Genomic DNA, 27,939 nt, shown 5'->3' with positions numbered 1-27,939 from the left:
TAGCAGGTGTACACAGGTAGCAAAGGGTTTATGAGGTGTTGCGTAATGAAGCAAAAACTATTGCGTGACGCTTGAAAGTAACCAAGGTATGAATAAATCTGAACAGCGATACAGTTGGGAGACATGCGATGGTAGTGAGGGTAGCTTATGTTGACAAAAGAGGATGACAATTTTTTTTTTCATAGATGACAAATCAACTGGTACAACTTGCAAAAGAAAAGGTGCGACAAGTGTCTCAACCGATTTCTATTGTTCATCTTGTCACGTTTGTTTTGTCAAACTGCCTCTATAAATATAAAGGTTTTCATGCGTGAAAGATTTAATATCCCATTCTTAAATTAATTATGTTTGTTAAAACAACGTCTGTATTTATATGACGATGATTTCCTAACTTTGATGACAGTGGCCATCGCTGAAAGTGCATCCTACGGATCACTTACTCGGATGGCACATAAATAGTGCTGTGGTACCATGAAAATTATAACTTGCTCCGAGCTAAGGGAAATCAAATGAAATTAGCCAGCTCAATATTTAATGGATTAGTGTCATCTTCTTGTATTCTAGTAGCCTTATCCTCTGAGTTAGGATACATTTTTGATACATTGACCCAAATTGGTGTACTTTCAAAGTACTGAATTTCTGATCAAAGTTTGAAAAAACTTCTATCAGTTCTGTTTGGTCAAATGCTTTTACATACAAAATTTGTTCAGTGAGGTTTACGGATTTTCATTGCAAAACGGCGTGCGATTTACGCCTTGAACCAAAAGCGACGCCCCTCTTCCTTTAGAGGCCTGCTGCATGATTATAACACAAAGTAATCATTTTCTCAAAATTTGTAACACCATAAAGAAGCCACGGCTGTGAGAAAATATCTGTGCTTTCTTTGTTAATCGCTTTATCATATAGTTGTGTTTACCTGCTAAACTAAGACTATTGAGCGATAAAATTAAAATTGTTAAATTGATTCGCTGACATTGCCTAATGCATTTTGCTTGGTCAAGATTTATATCTAAAACCTTTGAAAAATCCTTGGCTTTTCATAGCTGTCGCGAATTCAATGCGGTCGCCACTTTTCTTTCACAAATATATACGTTTTAATGAAAATTTGAAAAAGAATGGCGACGTTAATTGCTTCGGACTGCGGGTGACCAACTATTTACACAAGAAAAAGTAGAAAAGAGTTTGCCGCTTTAAATTTCCTTTCAATGAAAGGATGATATCGGGCTATCAAAGAAAAATCCACATAGATCAAGACTGCGAGATTTATTTAAAATTAAGCAGCAGCTGTTTGAATTTTTATCTTTTCCTGAGGTTCCTAAATGTCGGAAAATTTAAGTGCCATTTATATTCAGCAACGGCTAAGACTGATTTACGTAACTTACCAAAGGCCGGCGGAAACTAACACTACAAAACAAATTTTCGTTGACGAGTTTACAATCGATATCTTAAGATGAAATTTTGTTGGTTTCATCGATTGTATATATCATCTTTGAGGCTGGTTTTCGTTCATTAAAACTTCAGGAGTTAAAGCTTTGTTCACAGTGAGAAGTACCCCACTGGGAGGAAAATAAAATTCATCAATTTTGAGTCTCTTGATCTTTTGAAAAACTAAAATAGCAGATGCTATCATTTCCAAAAATCCCACAACTTGGAGAGCACTTTGGCAAGCGGGAGTACTATTGGGTTCTCAGTGACAGAGAATAAATGCTTGATTTCTAATCACTCAGTCGACCAAAAACGGAGAAGATGGGGTGCTTTGCGTATTAAGCAGTTTAATACTTAAGATTTTAAAAGTGTTCTGGATTTTTATTATGGTAATTAGCAATATTAGTGATACTGTAGTCATCTGCGCTCTCCGAAATACCCGCTGGGCATCAGAAATTTCAAAGGTTTGTTTGCTTAAATAAAAACTACAAAAGCGTGCTGACGAGTAGAGCTGTGTTTCATAAGGTGCGGTTAGACTCATTAGCTTCACTGAACCTATCTCAGCTAGCAGGCTCAATTCTCACGGTAAGAGTTGAATAATGCCACAATAATACGTAGATCTTCTTTTTAATATTTCCTCGAGGTACGCATAATGTTTTCTCAGCAGACTCATATCAAAACAACCAGACAAGCTACGGTTTCAATCTGAACTTGCTTGGCTTGTAGTTTGGAGAGGCTTTATTTGCGCGTTATTTTAGCTGTCACATAATGAACAGTGACGAAAAAGCGACTAAAAAGTGTTTGTAATCAGGTTGCTCTTCCAATGCGCCATAGGAAGATATAAATACTATTTGGTTAACGCGATAATTTCAGCCCTGTATGTCGCGCTCCGCCCGCCGGCTTAAGTTAGTAACATTTTATTGAAATTGCATACCAGCTGATAATGTGTTTAAAAATGCTAGCTACAAAATATTTCTTACCGAAACACGAAAAAACGTCACTGTGTCCGTTGTAATTAAAATAGGGTTGGTTTTAAACTCTCTTCAACAGGATATTATCGGTTTGATTTCTCAGTTTTGGTAAGATTTTATTTTAAACTGATGATTTATGAATAATTAATGCCTCGATAACCACCTGACATATGTTTAGTTAAATAAACATGGGCCTCGCATAATGTAGGACATTTTAGATGGTATAAGGAGGCCAAAGATTCCATTCACTTACCGTTAAAGGCAACTGATCTCACAAGTCCCTCCAATTCAGCAAGTTTCCAAGTTCTCTACTGATACAAAAAACATTCGATTCCCTGTGGCCTATCTTATTGTAGAGTGTGGAAAACGGAGAAGATCAGCTCTAGGATTACTTATTGCTGCTGCCGGCTGCCGGCAAAAGGTTACAATCCCAGTAAAACGTTGTCAAATTCTTAATATACAGACATAAATCACGGCCTTTGCCATTTTTATTGCAAGCTATATTACATGTTAGCAGCTATTGTTCAATTAGTTTCAAGAGATGTCCTTTTCCGGCTAGTTATTAGAAACACATTTTGTTCCTTTGGGAAACGTCGATTCTACCAGCAAATTTGTGATAAGGCTTGCCGTTTAAATTATTACCTCGTGCAAGCGTTTTCGGCTAACATCACGTTAAGTCGCGTACATTGTCGATTTATTTCTAAACACTGCTTTGAGGTTACCTAGTAACCAGATGTTTATAATGGCGCGATAATTGTTATGGGGGAATAGACCACCATGCATCTAAGCTTGCAACTCTAGGATCCTGAATATTAACGATTTTACAGCATCAGAAGCGTAAGATACAGAATCAGCTCTCGAAATACAAAAAAACACACATTTATTGACTTTTGTTGTTAAAATTTACGTTTTCTCTTCCCTTACTGATTTGCGCATGCCCTTGTAAAGAGATAAAGACCACCCACAGTTGTGATGGTAAAATATACGAAATTTTAAATAAATTCATTGTTTTCTATTTGCCAGAACAACCAGTAATTCTTTATTTCACTTCAGTTCGATGTTGTCATTTTTTCGAGGTTGGATACCAGTCCTTAAGGAGACAACTTCCCGAAACATTATTTCAAATATTTGTGCAAAAAGTATTCGCGAACAAAAAGACCAACACGAGTAGAGTCTATCGCGCGGTAAGATTTTTGCATATCTTGGTTTTTCTTTTTTTCTGAATAATTCTCAATGGGTTTTAATGAAAGGAAAAGGCTACTACGATAGTAAGGCTCGCTTGTATTGTTGATTAATCGGTTATATTGTCAGTTGTTTCCTAGTTTATTTACAGACCCATTTCGATTTTGCGTTTGGACAGTGATCAGGCGCTCTGAATAGCACAGCACTTTGAAAAGGTAATCATCGCTGAGAAAAATTTCAGAAATCCCTTCAGCTAAGCTTCGTAATGTTCATATCCGATAAAATACTCACGTTATATGTCAATAAGATGCTTAAAAAAACAGACATGAATTTTACCTTATCTACAATCCTTAATATCATCAAACAATTGTGTGTTTATCTGAACATTATCCATAGCCAAATTTAAAAATAACTGAGTCTATGTCACTTTTTTATATTTAAGTATTTCTACAACGTGCGGTTTGTAAACAGAAACAATACTTTCACGCCATTAAGAGACTTCTACACATTCGATTCGTCCATTGAATGATACAAAGTTGTTGATTGAATTGGTGGTGAACCTGGCCTTGTCCGATCCAAACCAAACCAGAAGGCGGAATAATTAGAACTGCGTACAGACAGGATACTCGTATTTTGTTTTATTGAAATTTATTCATAAACTACAGGACACCCGCGGTGATTTGTTTTAGGAAGACATGCGGTTTTCGTCATCTGCACGAACTTCCCTTTCTTGAGATTCCAGCTTAAATCAGAATTCAACGATGGGGGTGTAGCATCTAACTTATGAAACAACTGTGAGTATGATTAAATTCGTTTTTTGTGTTACAGAAGGATAAAGTTTAGATAAACCACAGGTGTATTTAATGTCACGAGCTCCGATTTCGACAAAATCATCAGTCTACAAAGAATATAATTTCTTTTCTCCATAATCAGATCACTCAAATGAGGGACAATCACGTATTCTGAATCATTTCAAACACTCACTAACAGCAATTTTAATTGCATTGAAAGCAATAAATACTACCAGCTGTGATTGGTTACAAAATTCTACTATCTTTGTAGTTTTTTGCTACATTTACAACCGACCTGGGTCTGGGCACGCGAAATCTTGAATTCGGAAAACAGAGGAGTATTATATGGAAAGCACGGCAAGACTGTCTGACCCGCGCTGAACACACATAAAAAAACCCACAACACATTACGTTTGTTTTTAAAACCCACTGGCTTTGATGGTGAAGTTATTTGCCTATGATGTGTATACAAATCAAATAGATAAGCCCAAGGGAAATGAAACAGGGAAATAAAAATCTAATCGTCATTATAAAAATGTGAGATGAAAATTCTAGAGTTATACAAAATAGAAGATTTGGGATATAATCTTAACGAAAGCCGCGTAGAAAGACAGTCACTAACATAGATAAAAGATTTTTTTAGTAAATCATCTTCGGCTTCGTCGCAGATTAGGCAAACACGGAGACATTTTCACACTGTACTTGACAAGAATCACGTTTTATGTCATTTAATGTGCCAGTTGTGCTCAGCAACGACACTAGTCACCATACCATGTTGTAACATTCAAACGATTGTAGCTATATATTTTTGTTTCACGCTATTCGGGAGTTTTTATCGACGCAGGGTATAACTAAATATTTTTCTGAATAATTCGTGATATTAGTAGCTCCATACATATGTGACTGTTAAAACAAACTTATTATATATTTTTACACTGACAAATTTCGCGATATGTGACGATTCGGCCTTCTTAAATCATTGTCAAATAAAATAACAGTTTGAACACTGTTTTCACTAAAAGAGGATTAAAAATGCCAGCTTGAAACAAAGATATCTCCCAGAAGTATATCTCCGAGCTCAACTTCTTTATTTGATACTGGTGAATTTACCATAAATGTTGCTACACGGGATCAAAAGACTCGAGGTTTTTTTTCCTATTTTTACTGGTATTCGTCTTTGCGGTTCTAGAAAGGATTGAGTCCATTCAAAACCAATTTTGGATTGTCTGCTTATGTGGATTGCACTGTAGCAAGTGTTAATTGAATATAACTTGTAGACATATCATCACAGACTAGGAACTGATATCGCTCCTTGTATACCAATTAGCAAATAATCAACAAGGCCGCGGCTTGTCGTCAATATCAAATAAGCGAATATCCATGAACTGCTTTCTTAAATCATTCAATAACTCCCTTCCGTGTTAAATTGTACAAAATCGAAAGACAGCTATAAACACGTCATTTTGGTAAAATTGGGGAAGCGGTTGTATAATTAGGCATTCAGAGCAGTTGAAAGTGGAATAAAGCACGCAAAGGGTGGTTTTCACAAACGCATAAGTAACATGCGCAGACGCAGTAGAGCGCTGCTAAGTAACACCTTCACCTTACTGCGTCTGCGCATTTCAGTTTATGTTCATGCGCTAGTGAGAACCAACCTGTTAAAGAAAGCTAATCTCTAGAAAACGGTTCATATTAACTAAAGGAAGCCAAATTATTGCGGAGCTGAACATAGCATCCATTGTACAAATCTGAAAGGAAACTGCGCTGAAAACCGAGTAAGTTCACTGAAGTAAAAACAGGTAAAAGACAACTGCAGCTGTCTATAGCAACTGGAGTTTGCTTATTCTATCACGAAATACGAGTGCTTAAATAGTTTTACTCTCCACGTGCACTGCAGTTTTGTTAAGGAATGTTGAAGGTTTCCCTTGCTGTATGGGTGAAAAGTCATCCTATATCGCTAGTTCATGGTCATTTGTATACTGCCACTCAGCTATTATAATGCTTTCACGATAAGCCGGGGCCATAGAGGTAAGAATGATCTAAAAACGGTCTAGTAACAGCACTTCGTCCCATGATGACAGTACGGGTCAAAAAGCCTGCATAAGGAACAGCCCTTTCCTAACTATTTGATTAATTCTCACACTACAGGTCTCACACCACAGGAAATGGCGTCTAACAATTCAAACAGCACCAACTCAAGTGGTCCCACAGCTGTCTATTCGGGTTCCCCGCCTCCTTTCATCGAATTACAATACCTGATATTATGGTGTGTGGTGTACTTGATTCTCGCCACTTTCGCCATATGTGGGAACGTCCTCATTATATTGGTGTTTTCAAAGAAGCGAAACTTAAGGACAAGGACCAATTATTTTGTGATTGGCCTGGCACTCGGTGATATTTTGGTGGGCACCGTAACGATTCCATTGTATGTGACTTTGCTTATTCTACTGTTCAATCAGAACTTCAAGCCAGCAAGCTTTGTGCGAAAAATATTCAGCCCGATGGATATTCTCTCTGGAATGCTCTCTATTCTCCAGTTGATGACAATCAGCGTTGAGCGAGTGTACGCCATTGCCTTCCCATTGCGTCATCGCACTACATCCGCCCGCATCAACTTCGTAATCTTGGCAACAGTGTGGTTAATGGCCGCTGGTATTGCCTCTCTTAACTTCTTCATACCGAAAGGCCCCGAATGGAAAGGCACGTTCCTCATTTATTCCACGCTTGGCTTCTTTATACCTTTCTCTGTGATTTTCTTCGCTTACACGTCGATTTGTATCATCATAAAACATAAGACAAAGATACCGCGCAACAGAGCTCGAGTTGTCAAAAGAGAGAGCCGTACAGCGCTCACAGTCTTTGCTCTTATCCTTCTTTTCCTCGTCACATGGTTGCCATTTTTCAGTCTTAATTTAGTGCTCTTCTCCTGCACAAGTTGCGCAGCAGCAGTGCCGTTGCAAGTTGTTTTATTATTCAAAGCGCTGCATTACAGTGGATCCGCATTAAATCCTGCTGTGTACTCTGCACGCATGCCTGAATTTCGACGACCAATCACCATTCTTCTCAAGGAAAGAAGATTTACAACATCTTTCTATCGGCATTCGATAGAGCGACAAACACTTAGGAGAACAAGTTCTCGACGCCGAGATGTTGAACTGTCAGACATTAATGATCAGCGGACGAGCAGTTATAGTGGAAATGAACCACGTGCTGTTACTACAAATGGAAATGATTCGGAAAAGACTGCGATTGTGGGAGGGATTTGATAGCAGCTGAACGGAAAATGCACTCATTACACGAAAGGGTCAAAAAAGATAAAAATACAGTTTTCCATTGTACGCGAAAATATGCGTGGATTATTATATTATCGCGGGGATTAGCTTTCCGATTGCGAACGTCGCGGAAAACCTCATTGGTACTTCGAGAAACACACGCTGTCCACTGAATCTATGCACATCTTTCTAACCTAATGGAAGGTCTAGTATCGCCGCCCCACCCTGTTTTGAGAAATCCCTATTAATAGGCCAAAGTAATTTTGTCGTGGTTCAACTAAACCCAATAGCCTTGTTTAAAACATTCAGTTCTATTCTTAACAATAATCGGTTGACGAACACTGAAAAAAAAACACGTGAAAAGTAGAGGATATTCTCAGATATCCCTTGTGCCATAAACATAATATAACAATAAATCTACCAACAATAAAACGTTATAACAATAAATCGATTAGCGAAAGAACTATGCAGTGTTTTTTGCTCTGCACACCACCCTGTGATCATGGAGTGGCTTATCATAGACTGGCTGTTATTTAGGCTGTCGCGTCATTTGGATTAACATGACGGACTTGCTATCAATACAAATAATAAAGCGTATAGGCGTAAAAAAACTGAAAATTTTTTTTTATGTTTTATGCTGTTAGTTAAGTTTAATCGAAGGTTGGGTAGTCTAACAGCTCTGATGCGTCTTTCAATATTAATCATACATAAGCAACCTCGAGTTAGATTTCTCCCCTGAACGTCAAGAAGCCTTTAATAGGACTTGCATAATAAGGAGGAAACAGCTCTCCTTTGCTAGGATAGAGGAGTTCAACGGTGATCAATTCTACACCTGAGACTATGTCATTATTATTACAAAGTAAGACAAATTTTGCCAACTCTTTAAAACCTATCATTTCAATCATATCATATAATGGATGAAGGGCAGGTTTGAAAATCTGCTTAAGATGTTTCTTAAGGACGTTCCCGCGAAAATTCCCAGTCAATAGAAATTTTTCAGATTTTTACTGCCGTCAGATAATGAGTTACTTATGTCAGAAATGCAAAAAAATTGGGGTCACCGATTTCGTTGCAGAGATAAAGCGTTTGTAAAACTACCCTGATTTTGAAAAATTGGCGCTCGTAATTTACCATGGTCTACAGGGGTTTATAGTTAAAAATATCGAAGGTGAGTCGACGGAGGTAAACGATCTTTGTCACATTTTGTAGAAGTGGGTCTGTTGCGTAAATAATTCTAAATGTTGCCAACGTTTTCACAAAACTTAACCCCTCGAGAGGCATTTGTAACCGCCGCACAGATGAACGAGGAGCTAAAAATAACGGAATTTGATGGTGCATTTTGCAAAAAATTCAAACCTCTAATCGATAGAGTTTGTTCATATTTTCGCTAAACGTAGAAAATCGGTAAAGAAAATGATCCATCAAAAGAAAAATAGGGGTCACTGAACGTCCAAGATCGTTAAATCCAAGCAAAGCTATAGCAATGGCCATCTGCCCTATCATTGTTCATTTTATTACTTAGCGCGCGCATCGATGCGTGTGAATTTGCTTTCGCAGTAAGGATGCGCAGAAACAATTAGCGCGAACATCCTAAATCTGGTTGTGGAACCACAAATAAGGTTGTCATAGATACACGTAATTTATTTTTGTTCAATAGTGCACTAACATAGAATTATTTAAAATCTTGTAAATGTGTCGTAACGACATATCTGTAGAGTAACAATCTAAGTACCAAAATTATTAAAAGCTGGGAGTTTCCTGTTATCACTATATGGTTTATGTTTGCATAAATACATATGATATACATTACTCTAAATATAAATATAATTCTCCAAGTTCCGCACTTTGTTGCTGTTTTTGTAGTAACAGCTTAACATTCTTTCATATTTTTGGAGAATACCATTCGTATCAGAGCATAATTGTAATTTTTCTTTCCTTTTTAACTTGGAAAATATTATTTTCCAAGTTGTAGTGGTGAAGCGATTTCACTCCACCACTCCTTCACTCCTTCACTTCCTGTTAGACAATTGAAACCCCGGGGGGGAGCCCCATATGAAAAGGTCACGGATGCTCGTCGGAAAATTTGGACATGGACATGGCGAAATGAGGAACAAATCGTTGATAAATAAAAGAAACGACATTCCACAAGGCTGGGAGTTCTACAGTCTTTAATATCGCCTTGGAAAGGGAACGAAAAAAGAAAAGAAGAAAAAAAAAGTTATTACAACACGGGGTATTCGTATTTGGTCACTCCTCCAAGTACGAACCCCACCGAACAGGGCTTAACTATGTTGAGCGGACGAGACGTGGTGCTCTCCTTGTGATGTAGTGAGTCTACGCTGAACGAATTTTTTTTTAGCTTCTAAGATGAGAAAAGGTAACAAAGAGAGAAAAAAAATCTCTGATACTGGCTGGGAAAATAAAGAACGAAAAAACTGACAGCAATGAAAATGAGAATTATTACTTGCTTTTGCGATCGGACAAGCGGTACTTTCTTTATAATTGTCTCGGCCTCTTCGATAATAACTCCGTCTCTCGAGGATAACTCGGTCTCTCGGACCGATAGCTTCATGAATGTTTTCAACAGTGTCACATCTCCCCGTGTATTCTCTTACCGTTGCGTTTTGCACTATTTCTTAACAATGCTTGTAGGCTTTAACTTTAACTTAACCTACGGATTAAAACCTTAAGTGAGTGGCATCAAAATTGTCACTGCTTACAGACGATCCATTTTCCAAGTTGAGTGGCTCATAGCCACTTTGATTTTCTACCAATATCTCCCAACGTGGTGACATGGTGAAGCGTGCTTCCAATAATAACAGAATCTTACAACAACGAGTAGCAGAAGGTGCAATTTCAGCAGTTTCTGGTTCCAGACACTGACAATAAACGTTTCAGACCATTTTCTCCGATTGTAATAACTTTATTATCGGCAATGTTTTTTTATTCTGTCAATTATTATTTACGAAGAAAACAGCAACAGCGGTCTCTGCACGCGGGACGCGCTAATGTTTGAATAATTTTAATGACAGTGAGTTTGGCACCTGCCTTGTGTTCCAACCACAAATTGAAAAATACGACTCAGTTTAGCCAACTTCTACATAACTTAAAGAAACTTCCACACTTGAAGCAACTAAATTTAAAGCGACAATAAATATAATGAAGTTATGTTTCATTTTCAAAGCATGTTCAATTATTGTCAGGTGTAGCTTGAAAATACTTTTTCCCTCCACGGTGTGAAATTACAGCGACCACTCGATTTGTAAATAACAAGTTCATATCATGCTATTGCACAGTGATCGAACGTGTGTTGACTACATTTATACAATTATTGGCAACCTATGCTATAGTTTTGGGTAGACTAATTTATTAGCTCGTTCATTCATCGTAAAAGCTATCTCCTTCATTATCTAGACAATTAGCAAGAAGCCGTTTGTATTGTTATTAAATAGCCTGTGGTTTGAGGTATTTTATTTTAATTGGACGAGTCTAGGCCACTGTGAAGTACGGTTTGCGCTATGCCGGCTGTGAAACATGCGTATCAATAGAATTACTTCAAGATCGGTATTTAAGAGAAAAGGAAATTATTTATTTAAAGTTCTATTATCAAAGATCTGATCTGTTTCTGTAGAAGATTTGCCTGAAAAATCATTCAGATCAGATCGCAAAACAAATAACGGATGTTAAACAAAGCCACTCTGAAGAACTCAAAGAAGAGGAAAAGTATCAGAATATAAACAAACAATGAGAAAAGAGTGAGTGCAGCCACAGACTATCTATTTGGTAAGTATCACTGTTATCATTTTAAAATTTCCTTTACAACATAAGCATTATATGTAATAGTTTTCCTTGTTCTTCTGTTTTCGCCGAAATCAAACGATTTTCTCTCCCAGATGCAATCGCCATTGTGTTAAAGTTCTTTTGTGTTGTATTTGTTGGAGCCTATATTACTCAGTCAGAAGCAGGATGAGATATGGTGGGACACTGGCCTTCAGCGTGCGATGGGCGAATCTCTCCTAAAACAATATCAGCGTTGAAGTTTTTTTGCCTCCTCAGAAGGTAAGCAACCGAAGAACTGACATCTTCAAAACGCGTAGAGAAGTTCTGTAATACTCCTAATTTTTAATCATTAGATCGTTTTTCAAAAAACATGAAAACAACTCATTTAACTTTTAAAAACGTGTGGTTACCCCCTACATTTCATGTTATGAAATGGAATGGCAAACCTATTCAACACTTGATTAGTTTCTGGTTGTGAGGAAAAGTTATTTAGATTGTATTTTTGGGTAAGCCAGAGGAGAGCTGTCAGGGACGATAAAAGCGCCATTCCAGCGATTTTGTTATCAGACATACCAAAAGTGGTTCTTATGTTACCATTCATCATGTAATTTAAAGATCTATATCGATGTGTTTGCTTTTCTGTATGTAAAGACGAATTCAAAGGAAATGTGTGAAGAAATATGTTTTCCTTCTTTTTCAGAAAAATGCTGACGTCAGCATTTTTGTCAGAGATTCAAGGCTAATTATCTCGGAAAAATGCGTGCAATAGACCTTGCTAAGATCGAATTTTCTGACAGGGTCCTGACCTGGCAAAAAGACCTTTATATCTAGTAGACACCGTCCTTAAGTTTAGCTGTACAGTAATACGACGTGAATAAGATTTTAACCAGAGTTGTCAAAATCATGTTAGTTGATATCGCAGGATATAGATAGCCGTACGATTAATAGAGTTTGATTGGTTGGATCTGGATTTGTGCTAAAAGCGTCATCTTCCCCTTCTCCCCTCGCAGAGAAGGGGACCATCAATCAGTCTCCTCCAAACAACTCGGTTTTTTGCCGCCACCTCTGCCTCCCTCCATGTCTTGAATCAGAGATGTTCTCTCTCCTTGTTAACCGTTCTTTGCCCCGTCTCACTTAACTGTCCTCTTCTGCGTTTGCCTTCTGGTGCCCATGTTAGTGCTATCTTGGGATTTTGGTCTGAAGACATTCCCAAGACATGGCCCGGCCATTTCCATCTCCTAGCTCTTACTTGTTCACTGATTGTTGCTGGTAAAATAGAAAAGCAATAGAAAAGCAAAAAATAGGAATCAAAATTATGCAACCCTACGAGAAACTAGCTAAAACTGAGATTCTGAGGATTCTGAACATTTCGTGAGGTTGTTTGCTCGGCTTTGCGATTGTATTACATGCGGGTACGTGACACGTTGGAGCCCCGGGATTATGGACGTTTGGTGCCTTTTTCATCTTGAACCTGCAGTGACTGGAGCTCATCCATAAAGTTTTGACTGGTGTTTTAACAGGCAGCAATACATCCATATGGTCACACCAATAAGTGTTCTTATTTATAACGGACAAAACTGAATCTGAAGTTGACCCACCTGTTAAACCGCTTCGTTTCATTTGCAGCTAACGAAACATTGCACAGAAATTAAGAATACGTTTTACTTTTTGTTTCCCATTTAATTTCTTTCAGGTAGTAGAAGACAGTGGTGAAAGAAACCTACCATGGCAAGTCTAGATCCTGTTTTAACCTGGATATATTTTGTTCTTCTCTGTGTTACAAGCATTATTGCATTACCAGCCAACATCACTGTTCTGACCTGGAAGCCATCCAATCCCGATGATCGATTGTGTTTTGCAAGGCTTGGTCATTTACTAGCCAGTCAAGCTCTCGCAAACATCATTATAGCTATTGTTTTTATCCCGCTGTGGTTGTTTATTCTAATTGTGCAACACAAAAACAACACCTCAATGAATCTTGACGAACTAAATGAAATATGTGTTCATAGTTTTGATGTCTTTCATGGATTACTAGCTAACCTTCATCTGGTTGTTATAGCAACAGAAAGGACGTGTGCCATTGGCTGGCCAATCATTCATCGCACGGCAGCAGATCGGATCACCTACATAGCAAGCGTCTCGCCCTGGTTGGCTGCTTCTTCACTATCATCAATTATGATAGTCATATACTATTTCACTAGGGCGCCAGTACTCGCAGTTGTCTCTTCCTCTACCTTTTTTGGATTCCCCGCTCTTGTCACCTGTGCTGTATTCTTAATGGTGCCGCTGAGATTGCTTCAACACGAGTTAACTCCATCACAAGAAAATAACGTTGCAATTAGCAAAACAATGGCTCTCGTATTTTCGTCATATTTTATTACAAGCTTGCCATACCACGTTGTCAGTGTTCTGAACTTCTTCTGTACCTCCTGCGATCTTAACAAGCTTTCTACATCAATCGGATTAAGATGTCTTCTGTACAGCAGTTCTGCCCTAATTCCCATGACAGTAATGTTATCAGTGCCTGATCTGAGAGCTAAAGTACAGTGGTGCTGTTTCAGGTTTCACGCCATTAATGAAGAATCTCAGAATGATCTGCATGCTATGGAAATTCCAGGTATTCAATCAACAAACAACTCATGCACCCTTGTTAACACAGTACAGAAGAAGGACGAGCCTGTACAAGATGAAATTCCACTTTAAAGAGGCTTAGACACCTACAATGTATTACAATGTCTAGACTGGACTAGAAGTTCAATGACACCACACCGAAATGATATTTCAAGGGGCACGGTAAAATGAAGACAATTGATGGGATTAGAAAATTGCACTCTGATGGATGTCGGACCGAACACGTAATACGTAACTCGTAGTTTAGTGCAGTTTAGTTCAGTTTCAGTGCGGTTGATTACGAAGCATGCTCAAATCAACACCCCAGTCTATATTACAAAGTATCTAGCTCGAGGCTTGATCGACTTTCTCGCTATTTTTGTGGGCAATTTTATTCTCCTCTCAAGTGACACGTGACAAAGCGATGCTTTTTGTTTTTACGTTCTTCGTACCACCGGACCTATCTGTTCTGTGTCCCTCGTAGTTTTCTTCCAAATGCTGGTTTTTGTTGTTTTTTTTTGTTTTTTGTTTTTTTCATTTAACACTCCATCTAGCTTAGGAAAGTAAGACCTTTGTAGATGGTTCACTCGTTCTCAGTTGTAGAGGTCAGGAAAAGACCCCGGGAACGAGTTTTCGGCCAATACGCACTGGAGCTTTGAACATTCAAATGAGTTGCAGTACTTTTATTAAAGATACAAAGAGAACCGTCTCCACGCTTTCATGTTGTCTTAAAATGATTGTCTACCAAAGGATGTCTAATAACCAAGATAAGACAAATAAATGAAATGTTTTGAATAGCATCTGTTAACTAGATTTTTTGAGTCAACAGAGCACCCAAACATTGCAAAAAATAATCAGCAACATCGGACATGAAAAATCACAGAAACTTGATATGCGAATAACTTTTCATGCAGATTTTATTCTTTGGTTTAACGAATGTACTGAAGTGATTTGTGTATTCACTAAACTTGCCATCAAATTAACAACTCCAGTAATCGATGATAATTTTTAAATTGGTGAAGGTGGCCGACAGTTTGCTCTGTTCGAATACGACAGGGACGGCTGAATAAACACCAGCATTTAAAAATGTTAATTGAAACGATATCGAAGCACAAAGCACAGCCAAAATGACAACGCTTGTTTACTGTGTTCGGAATTATAAATGTGTGGGATAAAAATAACTGAGATTTTTTCTTGACTAATTAATTTTCGTTTTGGTTAAACGTGGTCAAAACTCGCGAACGGATTTCATTTGAGAATACGTTTTTCACACCCATGGTAAAATTTTGATTTTAAACTCGTTATTCAGAAATTGGAAACATTCGATTCATGGTTTGAAAAAAGGATATTAGCAAGAGTAGTTGTCTTCAAAATTTTATTATAAACAGTAGTCATTTCAAATTAGTTGCCGTGACATCTCGCGAAAGAAAACTAAGTTTTGACTACTCCTTGATTTCCTTAATCTGCCAATTTGTTTGCCTTCGTTGTTTGTTCGCTGTAAGGTGGAAACAATTGATATTCTACGACACAAAAAGCTCTGCTGAAGGTTGACAGTTGGTAGCAGTATTCTATTTATGATGCGGGCGGCCAGCCACAGAGATATGCTTAAAGTTAACACCAACAAAAAGGTAAGAATGTTATTATATAAGACGTTTACCAGGTATTTTTGTAGATCAAAGCCAATTTCTCGTCATATATATATGGCCTAAAGGAGATATGAAAAAATCTCTGATGTGCTAAATACTAAATCTCGACAACCGTTTAAAGCAAGAAAACGCGTGAAGTCTTTTCCTCCTGAAACATACTGATATTCACAAAGTGATGCTTTTGTTCCGAAACAAATGAGTATGACCCTTAATTCCCCAGCATGATAGAAGGAATTCAGTCAACAACCGAGCCCGGCAGCACCAGGATATAGTTCTCGGTCTTGATTTTTAAAACGACCGTGAAATGCGTAACAAAACAATGAACAGATAAAACAACAAACCCTATAAATAATTTAAAATGAAAGAGCAGTGTAGGGAGAATAAATCTGGCTTACCTTTAAAAATGCAATAATATATCAACGACATTTGTCTTTTTGTGTTGCAGCGAATATAAAAGAAACTAACATCGTGTCATGACCGTGACTCATAATTAACATTGGTTTGACTCGTTTCCTTCGCGGTTTAACTGATGTTACAAAGTGACACGATTCTCTCCTTCCTTTTCTAAACATGAACAGCATGAGATAAACAGAAGCTCGAGAACAGTCATCACACCATAAGCAGCGAGAAGCTAATGTCACTTCTATAGCCTGAAGACGAGGATCTCTAATAAGGCGAAGGATGATAACTAACACCAATTCATCTGGGGATCACTTGATTGGTTCCAACAGAACTAATACAACCGAGGCGTTCCAAGAACTGGTTCGCACAAGCGCTGCTATAAAAATTACATTTTGTATTATCTACTCGATTATTTCTTTTAGTATCGTCTTGGGAAACATTATTATTGTTTCAGTTTTTCTAAGAAAGCATAAACTACGCACTCGCACTGCCTATTTTCTTGTGAATCTTGCGTTTTCGGACATCATCGTGGGTGGCGTTGGAGTACCTTCTTTCATCTACATTCTCGCTAATTCAGTGGAATTTCCAAGCTTTGTTTATACTCTGTGGAACACAATCGACGTATTCAGTGCGACAGCATCCATTTGGCATTTAATGATGATAAGTATAGAAAGGTTTTATGCAGTAGGATGGCCATTCCTGCATCGCATATCTTCTAAAAAGCCATATTTCTGTGTCATTGCCCTGGTATGGAGCGTATCAGTAGCGCTGTGCTGTATCACAGTGACAGAAGCGTCCAGATGGCCTTATTACACACTCTTCGTTTCTGTGGTTTCTTTCCTTTGGCCTCTATCAGTCATTCTTGTCGTCTACATTGCCATGTTTGTAATTGCGTCAAAAAGTGTTCATCACAATCATCAACAAGCCCAAGGCGCAGAAAAGGAGACACGCATCGCTAAAGCAATCTTGCTAGTGATTGGTTGTTTTCTAGTGGCTTGGGGTCCTTTCTTCGGCCTGAACTTTGCATACTGGGCGTGCCGTTCATGTGTTGATATCAAATACGAAGTGATTCTTGCTTTCAAGGTTCTTCAATACAGCAGTTCGCTGGCGAATCCTGTCATATACACACTGCGACTTCCTGGTTGCTATGAAGCATTCATGGAGATGTATGGCCACTGGTTAATTAAGTGTAAAAAGTCTAATTATCTAGATAACTTGGAATATCCGCTTGCTCCTTATGACGACATATCTTTGATCAGAATTCGTGGCATCAACAACATCTCGTTTCATTCCCCGTCATGGCGAGTAAATCCTACAAAGCGATCGATGAAAACACGGGTCGGCAATGGAAATTCATCAAGATTGTTTCGAAAATCCAAAAACATGACGTTCTCGTCGGTGATATAGTCGACCATGTGTGATCTTGTGACACAACATTAACATAACTGGCCTGTGTTTTTAATTTCGCCGATTCAAGTCTTAAGACTTGACATTTTCATGTACAAACAGTGTACTTGCTCCTCAACGATGTTATCGTTGTCACATGGTCTCAATGAAAATTAGAGGAAAAGACAATTATATTGGTTTTAATAACCACAATAAGAAGATAACTGGGAAGGGGATAAACAAATAGGATCAATATGTGTTTCAAGCAAGTAACTTTGTTGTAACCTGGGAATAGGCAAGAAAATTTGTCCTTGGACACTTTCCGGGTAGACGGGCGCAACCAAAAAAATAAAGAATTCAGTTACTGCAAGATCAACTCAAGGACGTTTAGCGAAACATGGCTTCAGTAGTCTTGAGTCGTCAAAAATATTTCTATTTTTCCTTTTCCCTTGATAAATTCTACAAAACCAATAGAAGAAAATAAATATTCCTTTATTTACTTCTCTTTATTTACTTATTAGATACTTTATATCCAATAATCAAACCTGTAAGCAAAACTCAAGGTAATTTCTTTCATTCTTTTATCTGTTTGCAATTCCGTATTAAATGGACGGGGAAGACGCTACAAACTCGCTTTGGTGATTTTCAAAATGAATGCAGTCCAAAGATGAAAAATATTGCATCCTCTTAATAAATAACTTATGATTTATTATGAGAGATAAACGTTGATAAAAATTTCTTCATCCACTTATTGATATCCATTGAAATATTACATCAGAATATGTTTGAAGTAACAGTCTACATGTAGTCTGTAGGTCTAGCATTTTTGGGCAAATGAAGAACTTTTCGCCATTCGTATATATTCGATGTGAAAATCAAGATATGAAAGGGCGTTTCATTACTCTATGCCTCTGCTATCTAAGAAACGTTTCAGTGTTAATAAAATAAAAATCATTTTTCAAAAGACTTTCTTCACCTTCTCCTAGAAAAAATTGCACGATAAGTAAGTATGCGCTGAGTCTAGCTTTTTACACCTCAAACGTTTAAAAAATATATAAAGTGACAAAACAAATACATATATATATCTGACCGATTTTCCAAACAAAAAGGTGCAAATCCTTAACACGGTTTTCATAAATCCAGTCATACATATTTTGTTCAGAATAACACAACTATCATCCTACGTGGCGACACTCGAGCTGTCGGCCGCTGGCGCCAAATTAGATTTTTGGAGACACAAAATGTTTCCTAATTTTCACCTCTTATAGCCTGATATGGTTTTGGAATTCTAAATTCTTTTGGGTGAACATTGGATGCCGTCTCCGGTGAGAAAAGTTGCTCGATTTCAATGCTTACATTGAATTTAAGACAGTAGAGTTTATCCCGCCAGCTTAATACTGATTAGTTAATTCAAATTTTAGGCGCACCAGCCGTATGCAAGACTAGGGGGTTAGAATATCATTAGGGTTAGGGCATTAGGGTATTGGGGTATTCGGGTATTAGGGTGTTAGGATATTAGGGTATTAGGGGATTACGTTATTAGGGCATTGGGGTATTAGGATATTAGGGTATTATGGTATTAGGGTATTAAGGTATTGGAGCATTCGGGTGTCAGGGTATTGGGGCATTGGGGTTTTGAGTCTTTAGGGTATTAGGGTATTAGAATAGAAGTGTATTAGGGTATTGGTTTATTAGGGTTTTGGGTATTTGGGGTATTGGCGTTTTGGAGTATTAAGGTATTAGAGTATTGGGGTATTGGGTTATTGGTGTATTAGTGTATTAGGGTATTGGGGAATTACCCTCTCGTATCCGCTTTAGCACACGTTTCATTTTTCTCTTTTTTTTTCTGTCAGCCAATCATGTCACATATTTCCTTAAGTATCATTTAAATTTTATAACCGTTTCATCCATATCTACTTAGCTTCAGTGTAGCCCCTGAAGAAGGTTAGTCCTATCTAATCGAAATATTGGGTATTAAATTTACCCTTTTCAGCCGTACTGTCAGCCTTTCAATTGGTTTTATGAATTACTCTTATACCCTAATATCCTGATAGTCTATCATCCTAACACCCTAATATCCTAATACCCTAATACACTAACGCCCTAATACCCTAACGCCCTAATACCTAAATGCACTAATACCCTAATACCGTAACACCCTAATACCCTAATACCCTAATACCCTAATACACTAATAACTTAATACTATTATACCCTGATACCCTAATACCCCAATACTGCAATACCATAACACCCTAATACCTAAATGCCCTAAAATCCTAATACCGTAACACCCTAATACCCTTATACCCTGATACACTAATATCTTAATACTATAATTCCCTGATACCCTAATACCCCAATACTCCAATACCGTGTTGCCTTAATACCGTAATACCCTAATACCCCAATACCCTAATACCTTAATACCCCAATACCCTATTACCCTAATACCCAAATACCCTAACAGGCTAATACCTTAACACATTAATACCCTAATACTTTAAGACCCTAAGTCCCTAATACCTTAACAGCCTAACACACTAGCACCCTAATCCCTTAACAACTTATACCCCAATAGCCTAATACCTCTTAAACTGCAAATTTCTCGGATACCGACGTTTATTGTGGTTAGTACATAGGGAACATAGGAGTCATATTTGACCTTTTCTCCAGTTAAATTCGCCGTACAATTGTAGCGCGAATCGATTTTTTGTTGATTCATGTTATGATAAGTTGGTTGTCCTGTGTGAGGTATTGTCACGTGATCTTGAGGATCACGTGTGGTGTAAAAGTACTGCAATAAACTCTTGAAGTTGAAGCGAGCAGATGTGTATTTTCTCATACTCATACCAATTCAAATGACTCAAAATCAAACTGTGCACATCCGATCGTGTTGCGATGATTAAGAGTCTGTCCACGAGAGGACCAGGCAGACGTGGCACATGCCATCTCACCGATTTCTCTCAAACTTTCACAGATGATTAAGGTCATTAAGTTATTCAAGAGTCCAAAGTAGCTCGGGCTCCCGGTCAATCCTCGGGGTGTTAGGGCTTTCACATCAAATCCCAGGGATAAAACCCCGAAATTAGCTCTAAAATTGCACTTCCAACAAAGATTTCTCACACTAACAGAATGCGATGGATTTTCATCTTGTTTAATCCAACAATTCTTTAAACCTTAAGCAATAAAAGGTCCAAAGTTGGAGTGATTTGAAATTATTCTCGCCAATCTAGAACATTTGAAAATTAACCATGTCACGCAATAATTTTAAGAAACCACAAATTAGTCTTTTTAAATTGCAAATATCTCCAATGGGCAACGTTGCATGTCGACAAACATGTAGTCACAGTAAAACCCTATTATAGTGCTATGTTTCTGACGAAAACAATTTTTGGCCTCTGTGAAATATTCATGATCACATTCCTCTGAGGTACGTGACAGTCCAAGCTAACTGGAGCACTCTGTGACCATAAGCTGCTGTTTAAGGAGCCGATTCGAATCCTGTAATGGCATCAGTGACTCCAATTTGTTTGTTTCTCAGCTCTAAAAACCTTAAGAGATATTTATCAGCATAGCTAAGGAGTTAAATTAATTATATAAATTCTAACAGGTACTAGTAAATCTAGTAAAACCGATACACTCTATGCCGGAAGTCGACAGCTGAAAGCAAAGTGTGTCAGGTATATTTTGCCACATTTTGTTACTTTCCACACTTATTAAATTTATTTCAAACTTGGAAGGCACTCAAAGTAATTTCCTTACAGAAGAAACAGCACCCCTCAAGTGAATGTAGGTGTGTGGCGTGACACTTGTTTCTGTTACATGTATCAGTATATCTACTTGAATTCAGAAATAATATTCACTGAGCTCGAAAAAAAAATATAGTCTATCTTTGACAGGCAATCCACATTCTACAGCGAATTAAGTTCTTATCGGTTACTTTTCTAAAGTATATTTTGGAGATAGAGGTCTTTCAATCAGGCTAATGTAAACACCGTCGCAATGAAAAGTAAACAAAAATAAACCATGGTCTCGCTCTCCCGAGGATAAACCCCAGAATACGTTAAACACAATTCGTAACATCAAAAACACCAGTGAAAACATTAAAAACCGCATTGCAAACTGCTTAACTAAATCCCAAACTTAGTTTTGGCGGTAATCATCCCTCGTAGAAAGGGGACCTTCACATTACATCACGCATTATTTTACCGTTGAAAATTGACAAATTTACAAACGCACTCACTTGATCACACGTGTATCACGTATTTTCCTGCGTGTCAAGTCTCCCACGACGTCTAAGAAAACCACGGGAAATCCTGCGTGGGGACACCTTGTCAGTATAAAAACTCACAATAACATTCAGAGACTTGAAAATTGGCTGAAATGAATTCTGAAGGCAAGTTTCTCCTGAAAAATTTTGGGTTCAATTGAATAAAAAATTTGCGTCATTAGATAAAAGTGGTCGTGACTACAAAGCGTGACTAATTTGTACATTCACGCTTTTCACGGCGTCGACAAATCTGGATCAGACGGGACCGGATCACGGAGCGGATCACGGATCGGATTACGGATCGGATCAGAAAAAAAAAATTCAAAATTTTGTTGAGCAAATTGCACTACTGTGACTACTGTGAGCAGGGCGTTTTATTTAATTTAGGTGTGATATTCCTTTATTCTTTTATAATATCAAGCCAACTTGGAGCTGGTAAGTAAGTAAGTAAGTAACCTTTATTTAAATACGATAAGTAATTAAGCTTGCAGCTTGTGGGGTCGTGTATAAATAAACAATAAAGAATAATTACAAAATAAGAATTAAAAAAAAAATTTACAATGTAAGATGTAATCTAGTTTACATAAAAATTTGTAGCTAATAATAATTACCTAATTATTAACATTATGTGACTACTAAACGTATACCAATGGGCAGTCGAGTCATCTTCTGCAGTATATATTCGCAAAGCTAATGTCCCTGACCAAAGTAAGATTATTGATCATCTTAGAGAAGCTGTTTACACTGTTCGCCATTCGGCATCCAATCGGTAGAAAATTCCACAGAATTGTACCTCTTTAAGATACGGAGGAATTCTTGATATTTGATTTAAAATGAGGGATTTCCAGCTTAAGGCTGTTTCTTAGATTATAGGAGGATGGTAATTTTGCAATATGTGCAGTCATACAGGGTGGTGAATCATTGTAGTACATTTTATAAATTAGTTTCAAAATGGAGTTCTTATAATAGGTTCTTAGAGTGTCCCATTTGGCCCTAGTGAGGGCTTCAACTGATGGTAGGTCCTTAGGAAAATTGAACATAAGCCTTGCTGCTCTGGAGTGTAGTCTTTCGAGTGAGTCGAAGTCATCTGAGCGATTCGTGCCTCCCCATACGGATATACCGTACGTGACTGCAGGGATTATAACTTTGAAATATAGGTTTAAGTGATCTTGCTTAGGTAAAAATCTGCTCTTCTCTACGAGACTCAATTTGTTGACGAAGCTCTTCTTTAGTCCCTTAATATGTGCTGACCAGTTCAATTTATCGTCAATATCGACACCCAAGAGTCGACTTTGTGTGATCCGTTCCAGAATGTTGTTTCCAAGGTATATGGGTGGGTGGGGGCCTGTAAAGGATCCTCTGTGGATTAGCATGTATTCGGATTTTTTCGGGTGCGGGGTCAGCTTATTTCTCACACACCACGCATACAACTCGGTTAGGGATTGATTTAGCGCAGCGGCGACCTCGTCTACGCTCCTCCCTATGCAGTAGATGGTCGTATCATCAGCATACATATGGACGGTCCCAGACTGAACTGACCCCACGAGATCGCTTGTGTAGAGAATAAATAGAGTGGGACCCAGGAAAGTTCCTTGTGGGACACCGGAAGAGACCGTGCAGAATCTGGATCGTTGCCCGTTTAGGGCCGTGTACTGCAGCCTAGATGTAAGGTAACTCGTCAGCCAATCTAGTAAGAGGCCTCGTATTCCAAATTGACATTGAAGCTTGTTTAATGGGATGTAATGATCTACACAGTCAAAGGCTTTCTGAAAGTCGACAAATGCAGCACCCACAACGAGACCTGAGTCTATCGCATCTCTCCAAGTTTCTGTCAGGTGGACAAGGAGGAGCTCGGTGGAGTAGCCCTTTCGATATGCCCACTGATTATCTGTTACCAGACGATTAAAGTTCAGCACGTGGTCTATAATTGTATCGTTGACACATGATTCCAGAATCTTGCTTGGTATGCCAAGAATAGAGAGAGGACGATAGTTTCCTCTGACCGTTTCGTCGTCTTTTTTATGTACTATCGTTAATTTTGCCGTTTTCCACTCCTGGAAGACGACGCCTGTCTTGAAGCTTAAATTAAACAGAGATGTCAATGGGGGTACCACAGTTTCTCCAAGCAGTTTAATTAACCTCGGGGCGATGTCACCTGGGCTGGTTGCCTTGTTCGTTTTTAAATTCGATATTTTATATTTAACAGTACTTTCTTGTATTCTGATGACATCTAAGATTGGTCTGCCTGTTGGGTCGATGTCTGTGTCTGCTTCAGTTTAAAGTACCGGTAACTGCGCTGCTAGTGTCGCGCCAATCGAAGAAAAGTAAGCATTCATCATGTTTGCTTTTTCCACGTCGCAAACAGCCAGACTTCCGTCGTCCCGTTTCAGTGGCCCAATTGGTTTATGGCATTTGGACAGATTTGTTGCGTCTTTCACGAGTCTCCAGTAAGCGCTGGAAGTTTTGACCTCGTTGACTTTGTTTTTGAAATACTCCGCTTTCGCACTCCTTACTTCAGCTGTGATGGTATTTCGTAGGTATTTATATTCCCGCCATTTTTGATTATCGCTCGTGTTAACCGCATCCTTGTAGAGCTTAAATCTCCTGTTCATTTTCCTCCTGATATCGTTATTGATCCATGGAAGTGAGTGACTTCTCACCTTGACCTGTTTCGTCGGCGCGTGATCGTTTGCAATTTGTAGAAATAATTTGTTCCACATCCATAGCGTGTCGTCCGGATCATCAAAAATCATAGCTACATGAAAAGGAGCACTTTCGATATCGCGTTTGAAGTCCTTCTCGTTCAGTTTGTTGTAGTTACGGGACTGTACAAACTTCGGCGGTGGACGTTTACAAACAAACCTAACAACAGCGTAGACGAGGTTATTGTCTGAAATGCCCAAGGGACAAGAGCCGGCATTTTTAACCAGGTCCTGACGCCTGGTGACAATGAGATCTATAAGCGTGTTTGAAGCTGGAGTCACGCGGCTATCCGTAGTGATCACATTCTGCATATTAAATAACTCAAAAATTTGGTTTAATTTTATGGAAATTAGCGGTGCCACAGTTTCGTTTAGAGTAAGAAAAAACTTCATGTTGCAGTTGAAGTCACCCAGCAGGAAAATATTGTTCGTTTTTAGCCAAGCCCTTTCGAGAACAGCGCTAAAATTTTCGAAGAAGTTTACTTGGTCAGGTGGGCGGTAAACAACTGAGAATAAACATTATTCATGGGAAATTTAACTTCAATCCAAATAGCTTCTATATCTTTGTGACTTAGATCTCTTCGATGGATTACTTGTAAGTCTTCCCTGTAGTAAAGTACGCATCCTCCACCTTTTCGTCCAATTCTGTCTCTGCGGATGAATTTAAGACCATCTATACTAAGCTCAGAATTTCTGTCTTTGTTGTGGAGATGACTCTCGGTAATTCCAATAATGTCAAATTTACAAAGTTCCTGCAGAACTTTCAGCTCATCAAGTTTATTTCTCAGGCTGCTGATGTTTAGGTGGGCGATTCTCAAAGATTTTGGAGAATAATCTAAGCTGGTGAGAAGGTCTCCTAGGTGGCATTCCGAAGGTTCAGCGTCGATGGAGCTTTCATACGGAACATGATTTTCCTCGTCGTGCCCGATGTTTGACAAGAATGAGGTGCTCGACAAGAAGGGGAATGGGAGAATGGATTTAAAAGTACACTGCCTGCAAATCCAGTCTAGTGTGTTTCCTTGGATGTTGATGAACTCCTTTGGCTTTACGTCTCCGCATTTCATATGATAATAACTTTCACAGGTCGCACATTCGAGCAACCGATGGTTGATCGCTATCGTTCTGAGACATCCCTGACAGCGCGTTCTCGTGGAAGGTCTCCACTGATGACCATGCGACTTAGATTAAACGTTGAGTCGGTGTTCGGGTAGTGACTAGCCCTGAATCCGAAGTATCCCTTGACCACAACTCGAAGATAAGCAACATGGCCACGACACGTGTACGAAGTCATGAAGCCAGTTTTAATCCGTTCATTCAATGAGATAGTCACTCCAGCTTTGCTAAATAGGAACTGATCATCAGAGTATCCATATTTCGACCCCTTAATAGAGATGCGAGCTACAAATAGGCCAAGTAGAGCGAAAGCAAGCGGAGCCATAAATTTCGTGTCCGCCATCTTAACATCATGTCATGTGTCAAGAAGGGGTCACAGATGAATTTTCTTCAGGCTGTTGGGTTTTGATTGCGATGATCAATAATGTCTTCATATCTTTCTCCCCAGTTCAACTATATGATATTTCGTATATTCACTTGCACTCTTCACCATCTACGGGTATATTACGAACTCACAATGTGACCAGCTCCCAGCTGGCTTGATAGTTCAGTTGGTAGAGCACTGCACCGGGTTCGAGTCCCGTTCAGGCCCGAATTTTTTTCAGGCTAAATTCAGATAAATGATATTTCGTATATTCACTTGCATCAAAGGTAAACTGTCATAAAACGAGTCAGTATGGTAATAACAGGACGAAGGTATGAATCGAAACACAAAAACCAAAAACACTAAAAAAAAACACCTGATGATTTCGAACAATTTCCGTTTTTGAGACAAGTCTATACTTCCTCACAAGATGTGACTTTGGAAAACGATATTTCGCACTGGAAGAAAACGAAACAAACCATATGTATTTCAAGGAAATATAGCTGTTTTACAAAAAATTGTAGGAATAACATCGATAGTGTGAACGATAACGCAACCCGAGAAAAAACAACATTTTAGGAGTTACGTCACGATTTTTAGAGTCATTTTTTAGGGTCGTAAAGAGTTGCCTTTAAATAAAATAAAACGTTAAAATGATTGTGTTCTAGGTTAGAAAACACTTAAGAGGCAAGAACAAATCAAAACGAAATGAGGATCGTTAAGGATGGCAAAGATTAGCGAGGACTGCAAATGACGAACTTGAAAAACTAGGCTAGTTTTTTCAAGATGCGCAAATCGTGACGTAGCTCCTTTAAAGCAAGTCATGTCCTTCAGCTTTCGTACGTAAGTTTTCTCATTAACTGTAACGCCAACTGTAACGCTCACATCTGACACAAAAATGTAGCCGAGAATTAGCTACTGATACTAACAGCAATTTCAAAAGCGAGAATGAGAGGTTCACGCAAGCTTCGAGCCAACTAACGTTCAAATATAACTACATCTGCCTGTTCATTACAATTTAAATTCGTCGTAAATTAGGCGCTTATGTGGCTTTTTAAATGACCTCTTGTCATTCTCTGTAATTAACATGTCATTGCGTCAAATTCGGGGTTCTTTTTTTCATTTAACATATTTTAGTTTTCCGCTTAATGGACAACCGGCTGTAAGGGCTGCCTCCTATGCTGCGCAGAATGCCCCTCAAGTCATTTATTTTTTATTGTATTAATATTAGTATTAGTATAGTTTTTTAGCAGTGTCCCCTAATTAGTATAGTGTATTATTTCCAGGCTATAAGGTTTTTTTGACACTTTAACAAGACGCATGGCTGCGTGAACTCGGACTTTCAATATCGCACATCTGGAGTTATCTTTAGGGGACTGCCATATTGCGATTGTCACTGTTGTCACGCAATTTCGTTATTGCTAGTCATGAATAATTCTACTTGTGTTTATTTTTGTCTGCTGAGTGTAATGACTGTTGTTATAGTACTAGAAAACAATCAAAATAATATATTACCATATAGGATTAGGCTCCTACAAATGCCAAAGGTTGAAATTCAAGGACTTTTCAATTACTTTGAAGGCCAAGTTTTAGAAAATTGAAGGACCGCTTTTGGAATGGTTTGCATAAGCAATTTTATAATTATTTAATTTTATTTCTCAGCTTTTCCATGAAAGTACTGTAATTTTCAACTTGAAAATTGCTTAAGGAAAAGCATTGCTAAAATGAAGCCCCAGTCCTCAAATTCAAGTACTTTCAAGGCCTCGAATTTTTTGTTTTAAATTCAAGCATCTTCAAGGACTTTCAAGGCGAGCGAGCGGGAGAGCGAGACCATGGTTTATTTTTGTTTACTTTTCATTGCGACGGTGTTTACATTAGCCTGATTGAAAGATCTCTATCTCCAAAATATACTTTAGAAAAGTAACCAATAAGAACTTAAGAGCCAGTTCCTGTAAATACCGAGAATGGGATGACAGTCGCGAAATTTTCGATTTCTTCATATTTTGCCCAAATAACCTCTGT

At 38.3% G+C, this 27,939-nt stretch overlaps 2 protein-coding genes across 3 annotated transcripts; both read left to right on the top strand.

The window, feature by feature from the left end:
* Window positions 1-1,397: 1,397 nt before the first annotated feature.
* On the top strand, window positions 1,398-8,295 carry LOC145485347 (octopamine receptor beta-2R-like). 2 transcript variants are annotated; one of them, XM_081464027.1, is made up of 2 exons: window positions 1,398-2,010; window positions 6,518-8,295. In XM_081464027.1, exon 2 carries the CDS (start codon window positions 6,535-6,537, stop codon window positions 7,633-7,635), a length of 1,101 nt encoding a protein of 366 aa, XP_081320153.1. In that variant the 5' UTR covers window positions 1,398-2,010; window positions 6,518-6,534; the 3' UTR covers window positions 7,636-8,295. The 2 variants fall into 2 exon arrangements, with proteins under 2 accessions (XP_081320153.1, XP_081320151.1); XM_081464025.1 differs by lacking the exon at window positions 1,398-2,010 and adding an exon at window positions 3,547-3,793.
* Window positions 8,296-15,576: 7,281 nt separating this feature from the next.
* LOC145485380 (beta-2 adrenergic receptor-like) lies at window positions 15,577-17,852 on the top strand. Its single transcript, XM_081464050.1, has 2 exons — window positions 15,577-15,659; window positions 16,123-17,852. Exon 2 carries the CDS (start codon window positions 16,359-16,361, stop codon window positions 17,484-17,486), a length of 1,128 nt encoding a protein of 375 aa, XP_081320176.1. The 5' UTR covers window positions 15,577-15,659; window positions 16,123-16,358; the 3' UTR covers window positions 17,487-17,852.
* Window positions 17,853-27,939: the final 10,087 nt, after the last annotated feature.

This window comes from Orbicella franksi, chromosome 4 (genome assembly GCF_964199315.1).
Source record: "Orbicella franksi chromosome 4, jaOrbFran1.1, whole genome shotgun sequence".
NCBI lineage: Eukaryota > Metazoa > Cnidaria > Anthozoa > Scleractinia > Merulinidae > Orbicella > Orbicella franksi.
Note: the sequence above shows the minus strand (reverse complement) of the source record. Positions and strands in the feature narration are given on the sequence as shown.